Genomic DNA, 15,076 nt, shown 5'->3' with positions numbered 1-15,076 from the left:
TTTTTAGGTCTCCATGACCCAGTAATGAAACATAATTAAGTCTTCTTATGCGAACACATGACCTTATATACTCTATAATAACACTTTGTTCTATTGCCATTCAAACATTTGTAGCATTCGATAGATAGGTTGGGTTTTACAATGGTTTGGCTGATTCTGATCTCCATTATCAGTATGATCTCTCTTGGAGAAGTAGCCATGGCGACGGTCAATACTTCTGAATGTCCTATCATTCTGGACATTCCAAATGGAACTGTAAAGTATGTATTATATTTCTGTTAACCAGTTTCCTTTTTATGCTTGATATATCTATCAGAACATTGATAATGTAATTTACAAATATTTTGCCGAATAAATTATGTTTACCAGCATACGCAATAAACGATTAATCATATTTCAACTTGTTAAAATGTCGGTACTCAGTGTTAATAAATATCATACTCGCGAAAACTACAAACCGTACAGTAATATCTACGTACCTGTTACATACATAATCAATGTGTATAACACTTTAAGCATCAGCGATGTTTACCCCTGTCTCATCCTCAATACTCCAGGGTTTTAATATTATTGTCGTTATATGTTGTTCCTATCGTTATATCCACCCCTGAACTATCTCTTAGTAAAACCGGAGACAGTTCAGGAGAAACAAACTGACAAATGACAGGTCTGCTGATATTCCTTTGAACCAAAGCCACTTCAGTGTACCATTATTCGATTTTTTATGTACATCCAAGGACTAAGCTTTACATACATGTAGCTACCTGCTTATTTGGTGTCAAACACAGAACCTACAGTGTTGCTATGATATCCTACAGGAGTGGATATAACGACAGTAATAGTAACCCCTGTAGTATCGAGGATGCCCTGGCATTTGAATGCATTTAAGATAAATCATGTTCATTCGCATCCATTTATTCACTTAAAATCTAGTCACTTAATATTTGATCACTTCAAATCCAGTCACTTCAAGCAACTATGAATTATATCAGTATATGAATCGCATCGGGACAAATTAAAAAAAAAAAAAAAAAAAAAAAAAAAAAAACATTATACATATTTCAGTTAATCTAGCATTTAATTAACTTGATGGTATTTTAATATATATCATGAAAAACGCGTGATTATCAAGGGAGCAAAGGCTACACTGGTATCTCAGTAAAGATTCTTGAAGTCCCATTATGTTTTCGTAATATTTAAACCCAAAAAGTACCAAATTTTAGAAACCATAGAGCGCATCCTTGAACAAACAAAATATTACTCCTAAATATGTATTGTAAGTGCATACATATCCCAATAAGTACTTTCCTAAGTACAAAAATGTCACCAAACTTGCAACAGTAAAAAGCCTGATATTAAGTATTTAACCTGATAAGGCAATTCAAATGTGCTCTACTTTTGAAACTTTTTTTTTATTTGCCCGAACAAAGTTATTCTGTGAACATAACATGCACGTAATACAGTCCTGATGATACCATGACTTGTCATATGATCAGTGTGTCACCATACTCAGAAAAATGACCTCAGACTATGACATTGAATAAAGTAGAACGTGTTCTATGTCCGTAGATATGCGAAATCATACATTTCATAAATCTATTGTTTTCATTCAAATCAATAAAATGGTGTTAGCATTATGGTAAATACGTTGATTCTATCCATTTTGTACATTTGTATGGTAAAATGAATACAGTGACATTTTTTTCAATCATGAAAAATTAGCAGGGAAGACCTCGGCCCATTTTCATGAACATTCATTTACTTAATGGAATTCCTTAACTTAAACTTCCTTATAGGAAAACATTGCAAATGTTAACAAAATAACCAACAACAACTTAAGTTAAGGAGCCTTCCTTGTGATTGTAGTTGATTGTTTTCATTTCTATTGTACATACCTTTAGGCCAGTCCCAGTTTTAGAAAAACACGAGTCAGCCCTCCTGATACTCCTCGGGTTCGGTGGCTTCTCCATTATCCTAGCCTTAATACATAACGCCATCAGGAAACACGTCTTCCATGATGAACACAACCTGGACACGACGTTTGACGCCGGAGGTGACATCACTCTCAGTCTCACTGCCGTAACTGTAGCTTCACAGATGTTCTGGCCTGCCGACATCCTGCAAAGCGCCACACTTACCACCAAGGCAAGTGGACATTATAATATTTAAGGATTAAAGTCTCTTTCTGGTGGTTCTATCGAAGGATAAAGTTGAGTAGGGTATCGATATTTGGAATGGACCGCGAAGCGGTCCATGAAACAAATATCGATACCCTACTCAACTTTATCCTTCGATAGAACCACCAGAAAGAGACTTTAATCCTTATATTTACAGTCTTAACTATTATTTTCACAGCACAAAATTTACACTTAATAGTGTTTATGGCATTTATAAGACTAAAATTGGATTATATCGTTTGGTTCCGACAGGCATTTAGAACAGCCACTCGAAGTGGCGGAAATTCCCGCCAATTTATCAATGAACATACAAATAAAATGAGTTCCGTCTGATGAAGCATATATCTGGGGTTTTCCCGGTATGAAACTATAAATCGTTTTATTTATCTGTTGTTAAAAACACCATGGTGCAAAGCAGTTTGGTTTTAATCTTTTACTTCGTATGATTACACACGCTTACACAATTCATAACGTGGCAGGATATTTAACGTAGTTGTGACGCGGCGTCCGATTCAAACTGCCTGTGTCAAGGAGGTGTGACAAACAGAGTTTCTTCAATTTTGGGATCACTTGAGTTCTACTTAATAAGTTCACGTTTGAAATTACTTGAATACACGGATGTTTACATAGTTCCATGTCATCATTTCCGGATTTTGGAGATTTTCAAATGTATCGGACGTCGTTTCGAGGAACATGTACAAACACAGGTAGGCCCACTACTGCAAACGTTTACCGCTCTCAAAATGTTAGCTTATATTTATATTGTTGTTTCAAACACTTCAATAAATATAAGAGATATCTATTACAAGTATTGTAAAGCTACAATTGTAGGATTCAGTTTCATTGATATTTCGAAACACCCAAACGTACATTCAATGTGTATGTTAGGCCTACTCTCGCCCTTGTCTGTTCACCGAGATGAACAAAAATGCATTGTCGTGCTAGGTCGTTTTGGTTAAACTTATCCAACTCAAAGACTGATGTTGTCCTGACATATCTTATCTATTTGCGTACAACCAAAGCTGTTAAAAATACAAATAGATGTATACTACATATTGTAGCGAACAACACAGACTCACCGTCACACACTCACCGACACACAACATGTAAACATTGCGACGTCATCGGAATGTGCAAAACTGTACATTGTACAACATTGTTTATTTATCATACGCACGGAAGCATTGCTCAAAGAGGTACGGTAGTAACATAAACAATGTAACTTTTCTACATTTGTATTTACACACGTACATGTATGTGTTCAAACCTATTTTGATACCTGTACATGTTCATCGAACGTACGTTCGGTACTGAAAACACCAAAAGTTTCTGATTTGGACCATCATAAATTAATCCGCGCGGCTCCAAATCGCGCGTGACATACTCAATCTATCGAGAAATAAAGTTGAGTAGCCTTTGGTTGAAATCAACGGGTTTTATACTATCAATTCACCACTGACTGTAAATATTATAATTTAGATACACACAAGTAAACTAATACGACTATTTCTTGTCTTGTCGCTACAAAGATATTTTTCCAAACTACGTTATTTTTCTTAGAGTCATATAATTATGACCTATTCATATATAATTGCCTTCTTTTGAGGGCACTATGGTCTTAAAGTGTTGTCCATAAGACCATGGTGCCTAAAAAAGCTAATGATGTTTTAGTGCACAACGGATTGAAGAAAATAATGAAATGATAGGACAAACAATTATGCACCATCAACATTAACACTTTTTTTTCAAACGAGTGCGGCCACGTTTAACGTTATGGTCGAAATGTAAAGGTCGGATGCGTCTTATAAAAAAAAATTCCTGGCAGAATTCCTTGAAAATACTCACTGCGTTTTTCGTTGCTTGCTAAGTTCTTTTGTTATTTTGTTCTTTTGTAAATTCGTCTGCATTCAATTTTCCAAACCGTCGTGACATTTGTGTTTTGCAAAACGTCGTCCGCACACAGCTTGTTTGCTTGCCAGTGAACATAGCAAATAACGACAGTTACGTGGCTAGATCGTGTCCGGGGACTGTGCCGATAAAAACGCGTGAAAAAGTCATGTTATGTTCTAAAATGGTTTATACCTGCTTCATATTAATCTTTATTTTGTGATTAAGGATATGTAAACAGTTTGATATTTGACTATGGTCTATTTGACTATGGTCTATATAATTGCCAGAGCTTTAAATGCATTGTAGAAAATCTTCATAGTGCACTAGCGCGCATTTTATGATTATCTGCAAAGCTCTGACATCTGCATAGGTATTTAGACCATATAATCCATACAATTAATATAATCTAAATCATATCTACATTAAAAACCCATTTTGGGGCTTTCTGCTTTAACTCTGTTATATAATTTAAAAAAAAGTTTATCAACAGCGATATATGCCATGTCAATTTTAGTGATATTATAATGGACATGTTTTGGATGTCATGTATACTCTTATAGGCTTCACTTTGTATTAGCCAGTTTACATAAAGAAAGCGACAGCTGTCCTTTGCATACCATTGTTTGTGTTATGTGGATTATTGTGCACAAAGGTATTGCCACCTGTCGCTGAAAATGTTTTAATATATTTACAGGTTCAATGGGTTCATTGCTATGAAAGATCCGGGGTTTAATCAATTTGTTAGAATGATACTTAGGAATATTCCTATTGAATGCATTAGTCATGAAGACGAATATGTCAGGTTCAGTGCATTCACCGAGAATATCCTTATGTTTCCTTTGATCTTTATTCTTATATAATTAAATTTTGCTTGTTACGTGCAATTGCATTGGCTTAAAAATTTACTTTATCAACCCATAAAGGAAAAAATAGCGTCGCCGTTTGTGACGTTGCTTCTGATTGGCTGAGATGACGGCGTGATGATTTCATAGACAAAAGAGTCCTAAAATGAATTTTTGGGATCGAAGAGATTATCTTAAGTAAATTGAATTATAAGGATTAACTTGAATATATTTTTTTTATGTTATGGAGATACAACAACAAAAAAAAAAAAAAAAAAAAAAAAAACTGAGTGTACTCTCATCATAAACAGCTTCGCGGTTTATTTAGAGTACACTGAGATTTTTGTGTTATATCTCCATATCATCCTTAAATAATTACACCCATTAGTATGTTGCCAGGATTACTTGTCAAGTGTTTTTATCTTTATACTTTCTACGGGCATTTGTTAGCAGACGCTTTTGTCTATTTGTACTTCATTCAATTCACTCTTTCATTTCATACTTTACTAAATCGTGCTGTGAAAAGACGTTGATTAGCACTTAACACTATACTGATATACAGTCAATTACTTAATTGTTGAGCGATAAGCACGATTACAAAGTTTACCATAATGTAGGCATAAGAGACATGACTCACCTTCCTCAACAGGAAGTGCATTCTAGTTAGGATCAAAATTGAGGAGATTTTGAAAAGTGTGTCGATAGAAAAATCATATCCAAATATTGGTGAATGAATTATACGCAAAATATGGACATTCCCTTAAAACAACTCAGAACTACGGGGTAACTTATGAAACATATTCACGACGCATTCAAGTAGTGTTGTTTTGAGGCAGATGTGATTTAAAAGTAACGATTTTTTTTATTACAGCTTGGGATATCAGGAGCATTTTGGTATGGAGTCGGTGTAGTAATCAACATCTTCATTTTCCCAATATTTTCGGTTCAATTCAAGACAAGAGCGCCTGGGGCTAAAACCTACTTACAGGTAAAATCACAAAAAGCGTATGAAATATAATGTGTTGAGGGATTTAGTAAGCAATAGTATTAGGAATTTTCGTTGTCGTAAGGAAAACCCAATCGAGTGATTGTCGAGTGAAGAGTGTAATGAAAATGCAAACGCATACCTATTGCAATGTATCAGAATACATTATTGAAATAAACAAATTCCCATAAATTCTACTACAGTGTCTGACTGGTTGAGGTACATATTTAATATGTACAATGTATCTTTTTATATTTATATTTTCTTGTATCAACTATAAACCTATATTTACATTATAACTGTACAGTTCCTATATGTTGTTACTGATATTTTCCAGTACTTATATTAGCATTACTAATTCCACAATCAGAGTTCAAAAGGTCAAGAAATGACTGAGTTTTACGCCAGTATGATAATTCACTGAAGTACATATAACATATTCTGAAAATTGATCAATATGGAAATATATTCTTATCAAAATTTTGAAATCAGTTGAAATGTTGTTCCTATCGTTGTATATCCCATTTCATCGATGAGACTTTTTCTGAATCATCTAATGTTTTATTTAGTCGGTTGTCCGTGGCAACATACTGGATGTTGCAAGAACTCAACTCTTTCCCAGCAAATAATTGGCTGTTCCATCAAATTATTTCTTTACTACACGAACGTATAACTTTTATTTTCACACTATGTTTTCCACTTTTTTTCTTTTTATATTGGGAATGTCTATATAAATGTAAATATAAGCATTGGTTGTCATATTTTTGACATGCATTGGGGTGTAACAAACATTGGATTTCTAGCATAACGAAACATTGGAATGTTCTAGCATAACGACTCCTTGTAAATTTTACGAGCACAATAACGACCCCGTTGTAAGTCACTAAAGATTATTTTTCCTAAAAGTAGATACACAGAGTCGATATGCTACATTGTATATATCGCTTCTGGCTATGTACACATGTATTAATCAACGAGAATAGTGGAAAATGCAAACCACATCTAATATATAAGATATGTTATTATGAATTCATGATATGTTTTGAAAACGTTATGCCTCGATTTTGAAGATCTAACGACTCGTTGTCCATGTACGAATTGGTCTTTTTATGGCCGGAAAGTCGGCATAAATTCCCAGGATTTGTTTACAGATTATCAACGCCAGATTCGGAAAGAAGGCACACATGGTGTTTTGCTGTTTTGCTCTCGTCACTAACTTAGTAATCATGACAGCTGTATTACTTGCTGGAAAAATGACAGCTGTATTACTTGCTGGAAAAACGACCGTCCAATCACTGACAGAGAACATATCAGAGGAGTACACTCTTATCGTCATGGCAGCGTTGTTTGGGTCCTACTCTCTGATTGGAGGAATCGGAACGACGTTCTACGTGTCCTACTTCAATGCGTGCCTCGCCTTCATAGCGTTGGCAGTTTTCTTTACAGAAGTCCTCTATACGAATACCAGTAACTTTCCAAATGTAGGTGATATTTCTAAAATGTACGACATTGTCTCCTGTGTTGAAGGGTCAAATGGCATTAATTACATGACCTTCCGATCAGAGAGTGGTATAGTGTACGGCATTGTCGGCTTTTTCGTGGCTACCTCCGTTGTTTACTGTGATCAAGCTGCCTGGCAGAGTAGAATCGCCGCCAAACCAATGCAAGGAGTGTGGGGCTTTATCCTGGCCGGCCTCATGTGGATAGCGATCCCATCCACCTTGGGAAACACCACAGGAATGGCGTATCTGACGTTCAGTGCTGAGAATAAAACGCATCTCCTATCTCCAAGTCAAATTGATGAAGGTAAATTATCCGCTGTGAGGATTATGTTCTAGTAGTGATAATAGATATATTCTCTCAGTGTTCCGAATCCGCATTTTTCTATTTTTAAATATGTTTTGATTTGATCAATTTTATCATAACTGAATAATTATACTGAAGTTGCATTCCTTTTCCTGTATACCATAGTAATAGCCCTGAAAGAATGGAGAAGAGGCGAAATATTTCATAACTCGTAGATAGCTTATATGGCCAAGTTTTATATTGTACACCAATCTAGTTTCGCTTTTTTTGATGCCAAACTACATTTTGTGTATTTTGAAATTCTCGATTACTACTGTAGTAGGACTGAACCTACGTCCGCCTCATATATCCAGGTTCTGTTTGTGGTTCCATATTGACAAATATGATAAGGTTCAAATGTACAGTACTTACACACGGCAGGTCAGTCTGTGGCTTCGCCTGTACAACTTACACGCACACAAAGGACGCATACAGGTAAGTCACATGACACAAGGACACCACACCCTAACGCGCGTCATTTAAAATATCTATAACAAAAATGCAGTTTATACACCAGTAAACAACAAACAATAACAAATATTCCTTAAATAAATATCCATATATGATTAAAGTATTAACATTCTATACGATCACTTTCTCATACACTCACACTTCACCATGACCATGGTCAAGATAAAAAAGAATATCGAAACTTCCACACCTCGAGGCGATTAGTTTTCACAATTTCTGTTGATTACAAATACACCCTAATAAGCGCTTTTATTTCTGATATAAAACCCTGTACAGGTCTAGTGTCGCCATTGGTCGCCGAGAAGGTGTTGGGGCCGTCGGGAGGTATAATGATCTTATGTATGGTCTTCATGGCTGTTATGTCGACCGGGTCAGGGGAGGTCATGGCCATATCGTCCATCATTGTTTACGATTTGTACCAGGTCTACGTCCGACCATACCGGTAAGTCTTTTCTAAGTTTCGGATAGAGTGTATGTTACCACCAAGGCTCTTATCTAATCCGTTCTATCTCGATATTATTACTGTTCGAATGCATTTGTATAGCTATCTTTCATCCAGAAGTGAACAGAATCAGAAACAATGTCATTATGCATTTTACTAACAAAAGAGCTCAATATTGCAAGAAAGTATTTTATGTGGATAGGTACATGTCAATATTGTAATTATTGAAATTTTACTTTGAAAAGAGTATTTTCTTGTCGTAATGTTATGGCTGTTTAATACAAGGTAATGATTAAAGGCCATTTCGTTACTCTCACAGTGCTAATCAGCAGCCGGCGCATTGTATTCTCTGTGGTAAGGCGTCGGAGGAGTCGGCCGAGGATAGTAATACAAAGGGAAGAACTTGTCAATGTCCCAGCGTCAGGGATTGCAGGCATTGCGTCGAGGACGTTGCAGCCGCGCTCACATCTTCGTCAGGTGCTCGACCTCCACACAGGTGCCCAGTCCATGGGGCGTACAGGCGTTACCAAGACTACCTCATCGACTTTAAGAGCTGGTGTATAGTATGGGTGTCGATTTGCATCATTCCCTACGGACTTATAATATTCGCTAGCCGTGTGGACCTCAACTGGACGTTCTTCGTTGGCTCTATTGTCACTATTCCAGCCTTTCCCGCAGTCGTCTTGGCTATCATGTGGGTGAAACAGACACCGGAAGGGACTATTGCAGGTGAAGAGACAATTAATACTAAATATATTGAGGGTATTTAATTGAACTAGTTGTGACAAAATCTCTACAAGTCTATCAAAGTCGCTAAATAACGAATCATTCATCGAAATAGTATCCTCATTGTCCTCATATAAAACATTTTCAAATTAAAAGCTCTCGATTGTTTGCAAAGCGTTACATACATTAATGGAAATACACATATTTCAAGAGCCTCTGATTGGATAATTTAGCTGAGGACTTTCGAGAAGTCAATTTACATATAATTTAAGATTGTTGTTTGATTGTGACGTTTAACACAAAATATGTGAAATATACTTACAATCAGTTTTAGTCCCATTAATATCTCATTGAGTAGAAAAACGTAGATTTGATTTTCCCTGTGTAATTAAACAGTTGATCAAATTGTATGACTATCTTTTATTAATTGTAGGCGGTTTATCAGGTCTTTTTGCCGGCATAGCTGCTACCTTAATAACAGCATCCACTTATGAAGGTGGCTTAAACAACTTCGTCGTTAACACATCACAGGAGTATTCTATTCTGGCGGGAAGCGGTTGTAGTTTCGGCTTCAGCATGATCGTATGTATAATAGTGTCTTTATTAACACACAAAATCGAGTCAAAGGCCGACGCGGATGCAGAGTGGCAGAAAATGTACGATATTGATAATCCATTGAGTCCATGGGAACATACTTATCGAGAGGATTTGAAGCAGCATGTGTATGACAAGAAACCATCATTTGATCAAATGGCCGCCACCTTCCGGAAGGCCAAGCTAATAGCATATATCACTGGAGGCTTCAGTATAGTTCTGTTTACTTTTGTCATACCTGGTATAATGGCTAGTTTTCCATCTCTTGACGAGACTGAATTTAAAGTATGGATAGTGTTGAACCAGGCATGGACGGTCTTCATGGGACTCGTAGCAATCATAGCACCACCTGTCGAGGAAATACTTAAAATTCGAAAACAGCGTCGGGCAAATAAAGCACAGGAGCCAATCAAACTTCTGGCGAGTAACTGATTTTTCGCTAATGGGCAAACATATTGGCAACTAATTCCCCCTTCGTAACATCATATTTGGAAATCAGCCGGGTATAGATAGCTATATACGATGCTCATTATTTGTCGTCACAAGATATCAGCTGAAAATGTTGATTTTTCTGTTTTGAAGTTCGATAATTCCCCGATCTGTGTCAACTCAACAAATGTTTCTTGACTTGAGATGAAACTACAAGTTAGGTTTTTCGTGGAAATAACTACAGGGATATGCGCATGGATAAGTCTTATGTTCATTGGCGCACATGCTTTCATGACAAATTATCTCAAATAAGAACAAAATCCCGAAACATAACCGAACATTCCTACGATTCACTGTCGTAAAAAGCAAGTCTCCCTCGTACAAGCTATTCCCCGCGGTGCCGCCTACACCCACTAAAACTAATATATAATCCGCGTGTCGTGTAAAGGGTACCGGAAAAAACCCAGAACAAATCACCTTATAATTGTGAGATATGAACTCAAACTTTCGAGTAAGTTAGCCGAAAATTCCAGTTAGTATCTCGACATTTCGAGTTAGTAAGCCGAAATTTCGAGTTTATAAGTCGAAATTTCGAGTTACTAACATGAAAAAAAACATGTCCCAAATGCTCTTCCGTTGAGAAGCTATATTCTACTTTTTCAATATTGTTGGTTAGCAAGGTGTTTGAGGTATATATTTTCAGCCCTTTTGTAATAAACACCACTAAACCAATGATCTTTTTATCGCTTTAATTGATTAAGTAATAGTCTTGCATACCTGTCGGAGAAGATGGTGAAAATGAATTAACAGATGGATTGTCCGACCAAAAACATGTCTCGTGCATTCAGGACATCGATGCTATTCATCACATATAACACAAAGAAATGTCATTTCGATGTTGGCATTGTATATATTGGGATTTGCTAAGGTTAAATGACTTTGGTAGAGTTATTTAAGCTTATAGATAAAGAAAGAAATTCTGGCTAATATCAGAAATAAAAGTGTATATATTAGCACAACGATATTGCTATTTTTAATTTAAAGATGAAAACTGTAAAATATGTGGGAGAGAGAACATCTTGTCCCAGATGGGTCTCGACAGTTTTCGGTTAATCTCCATATCTAAAAGATAACAATAGAAAAAATATAGCTTCTTCTTTTTTTTAAATCTAATATATATCTATATCGTATGTCCAGCTGTTCGATTAATTATTTACCTTGTATTGTACAAGCTGTTGGCAGATTAAAGAGTACGACAGACTATAGGGCATTTGTACTTAATTCGTACACTAGAATTGATGTGACCAACACAGAACATAGCTCTTGGCACTATTAATCAGAAAACTGACATATTATCAATACAGTATGTCTTCCTATAGAATCTATAGGATACAGTATATAGATGTTAGAGCTTTTCAGACAATCCTCATAATGCGCTACATAAATAGATTCCATAGGATGATACTATAGAGTAAACTTTGCTGTAACGAATCCCACGTTAAAACAGAAATTCGCTATAATATTTCTGAAACTGAAGTCATAGGCCGTATGCATCCCGTATCAACGTAGTTACCAAATTAACTCACTTTTTCGGAAGAGTTTCCATTATCGACAACTACCTCGAAACTCTATACTTGTTTTGATCGTATTTGATTTTATATTAAACGATTCCCGTTTTAGGCCCTAAGTTTCACTTATAAGGCTACATTCAACACTTTCTGGGAATAAAATGTTATAGAGCAAACATTTGCTTTACGGATATCACTTCGTATCAAAAAATATTTCGTAATAAGCAAATTCGTTATCTTTATCTCAAAGAAGTATAAATAAAGATGAGCCAAAACTGGGCATTTGAATATACTTCATAATTACCAAAAATCCGTATCAAGCAGACTCGTCTGTAGAGTTTTACTGTATTTACATTACGAATTTTACTTCTTTGTCTTTGTATTAACATGGTAGGGACCGCGGTGGCCGAGTGATTAAGATGTACCGACATATTACCACATGCCCTCCACCTCTGGGTCGCGAGTTCGAATCCCATGTGGGGCAGTTGCCAGGTACTGACCGCTGGTCGGTGGTTTTTCTCCGAGTACTCCGGCTTTCCTCCACCAACAAACCTGGCACGTCCTTAAATGACCTTGGCTGTTAATAGGACGTTAAACTAATCAAACAAAAAAGTATTAACATGGTTTGAGCTAGATCAGGAAAACCGTTTATTAATGCCGATGTATTCCACAAGATGAAACAGCCATTTTGACGGTGATTAGTTGCCGTTACCATGTCAATATTAGTAACGTCATAATGGTCAGGTTTAAGATGTCACTTATACCTCTATAGACTTCAATTTGCCTTGGTTAGTTTACATAAAAGTGGCAAATGAATGTCAATATATCATATATTGTTTTATATCGTTGTGCGTATTGAATGTTCCCTACATTCTAGTATCTGAATCAATATGTAATCATGTCTTAATATGTGCATTGCCACTACACAGTACCTACTTGATAATGTCCAATATAAACATTAGTAGTTACGCACTGGTGTACTAATACCATAATCAGAGTTCAAGAGGTCACGAAAAGGCTGGGACTAGGTCAGGGTGAGAATTCACTGAAAGAATATTAAATATTCTTGAAATTGATCAATATGAAAAAAATATTCTATTAAAATACTTCATATAGATTGATCTGTTGTATTTATCTTTGTATATCTGGTTTATCGATAGGACTATTTTATCTACTGTTATTGTTTAGTCAGTTGTCCGTGACAACACACCGGAAGATGCTGGCACCCACTGCTTTCCGCCAAATCAAAGGCTGTTCCATCAACAACTGATATCGTTCTCTCTGCAGACGCATTCATTTTATTTTCATACTTTATTTTTAAATTATTTTCTTTTTAAAGGCCCTCTACCTTTCCGATATGGCTTTTGTTTTCGTAACTGGGAATATAAAGCGAAACTTAACGTTAATGCTACACTTAATCATTACCTTCTGAACAATTTGAATAAACTAATAACAATTTTAATATTCATAACGCCATTTTCCTAATGACCGCACGTTAGTTGACTATCACAGCACAAGACGGCAAAACAGCCAAATGAATATTCACTGTCAAACATGAATTACACAGCGAATCTTGCATTTTTTTTGCGTTGTAACCCAATTTTAGGCCATTGATATCAATTTTATTGTTTTTAAGAAACTTTTAATTTTTGTTTCGGAAAGGTAGTTGGTCTTTAAAGAAAATGACTAGTTTTAATGTAAACATAAGCACTGGTTTCATATGTTTGGGTGTTCTAGCATATCTATCGTACGTTAGATCACCACTGGATATGCTGGAACACCCAATGTATATGTTACACACCAATATATGTCAAAAATATGCCAACCGATGCTTTGATAAAGATTATTCTTAGTGTTTTCCAATTTCACGGTTCTTTTATGTCAATAACATTATCATAAAGTCACTCACGTAATAGGTATGTATGGTGGTAAGTGGTGCCTCAATAGTATATTTAAGCAATAAACTGTTACCAGAATGGTAATACAGCTGATGTGAAGCCCATCTGGAAGACAGATAAATAGAATGGCACATCTTACTTAAATTTCCATCATGATCATTTATATTCAAACCTATACGTGTGTATCTTTTTTATCTCTGGCTTGCGCTAGTGTTGAGGTCACCAAGTTCAATAAACGGAACAGCGATATCTTCCGCTTCTGAATATCATTCCACATAAAACGGGTTGAAACAAGTGAATTATTGAATAAGATGTATATTTTAAATTGACAAAGTGAACATAACCATTTACGATAAGCATGACATGGTATCGGTGTGAGTTATTCGGACACTGGTAAATTCCAGTCTTGACCTTTAGTTTTGATTGACATTGCAGCGATAACATGACAATTAATAACACGCAGACCTCGTCCCATGCTTTTTCTATATACATACAATTGCACCTGCAGGAGTCATGGTTTCAAGACAACATGTAAATTTCATTTGTTTGATTTTGAATAAAATTTGAAAACAACATACTATAAACCTGATTGTATTTACAGGGAATGTCGAAATGACGATAGCATGTTTTTTAACACTCCCCATTCACCAGTCTCCCAATAATCCACGCCGATACCTAGCCCTGCCCACCGTAAATGGTCATGTGCACTTTATCAATTTATAAATGTATAACTTATTTAATCAGGTAGCTATATTTGACAGGCTCAAACGTGCCATCGTAGATAATACAAGTGTAATTTTAAGACAACTGTAAAACCACTTTTAGTTCTCTGGAAGAGAGAGCTTACGCGATCAGTTGGTGTTTTGGCATGTGCTACTTCATTTAGGTCATGTTTCTTAAGCAGAAAATGGTAAGAAGTTTGAGTTGAACGAATCCTTTAGATTCATCCAGCGTGTGAACCCCGAAATGAGTCAACGTCAAATGTTCGTAAAATTCTGCCATTTTTTACACTTTATATGTAGCAGACGACGCTTTGCCGAGACACGGAATATCGTTTTAAAAACAAATAAAGATCAAATTGGATTCTTTAGATGTGTTTCCATTGATAAAAGTTTAATCATGGAATCTTTTGAAAAATCAAATATAAAATTCTAATGACAATTAAATTAATAGCAGAGACATATATAACACATAGATGGCACTACATGT

General features: G+C 35.8%; 2 protein-coding genes across 2 annotated transcripts in view; one reads left to right on the top strand and one right to left on the bottom strand.

The window, feature by feature from the left end:
* The window catches only part of LOC138327996 (uncharacterized), a 30,832-nt gene extending 28,610 nt beyond the window's left edge, over positions 1 to 2,222 (bottom strand). The window contains exon 1 of the mRNA XM_069274547.1: positions 1,896 to 2,222. Coding sequence (XP_069130648.1) covers positions 1,896 to 2,117 — 222 coding nt within the window. The 5' untranslated portion in view covers positions 2,118 to 2,222. The remainder of the gene's footprint in view (positions 1 to 1,895) is intronic.
* A 4,898-nt stretch (positions 2,223 to 7,120) lies between these two features.
* Positions 7,121 to 12,998, top strand: LOC138327112 (uncharacterized). The gene is made up of 4 exons (XM_069273096.1): positions 7,121 to 7,700; positions 8,487 to 8,652; positions 8,972 to 9,381; positions 9,812 to 12,998. Exons 1-4 carry the CDS (start codon positions 7,121 to 7,123, stop codon positions 10,402 to 10,404), a joined length of 1,749 nt encoding a protein of 582 aa, XP_069129197.1. The 3' UTR covers positions 10,405 to 12,998.
* The last annotated feature ends 2,078 nt before the right edge of the window (positions 12,999 to 15,076 follow it).

Source organism: Argopecten irradians, chromosome 7, assembly GCF_041381155.1.
Source record: "Argopecten irradians isolate NY chromosome 7, Ai_NY, whole genome shotgun sequence".
NCBI classification, from domain to species: domain Eukaryota; kingdom Metazoa; phylum Mollusca; class Bivalvia; order Pectinida; family Pectinidae; genus Argopecten; species Argopecten irradians.
This window is presented reverse-complemented; position numbering and strand designations above follow the sequence as displayed.

What these genes read in the sequence shown, in the direction of transcription:
- LOC138327112 (XM_069273096.1), top strand. Translation starts at nt 7,121, where the DNA reads ATGACAGCTGTATTACTTGCTGGAAAAATGACAGCTGTATTACTTGCT. An exon ending in TCCAAGTCAAATTGATGAAG is followed by an intron (nt 7,701 to 8,486) that starts GTAAATTATCCG and finishes AACCCTGTACAG; the next exon opens with GTCTAGTGTCGCCATTGGTC. An exon ending in GTCTACGTCCGACCATACCG is followed by an intron (nt 8,653 to 8,971) that starts GTAAGTCTTTTC and finishes TTACTCTCACAG; the next exon opens with TGCTAATCAGCAGCCGGCGC.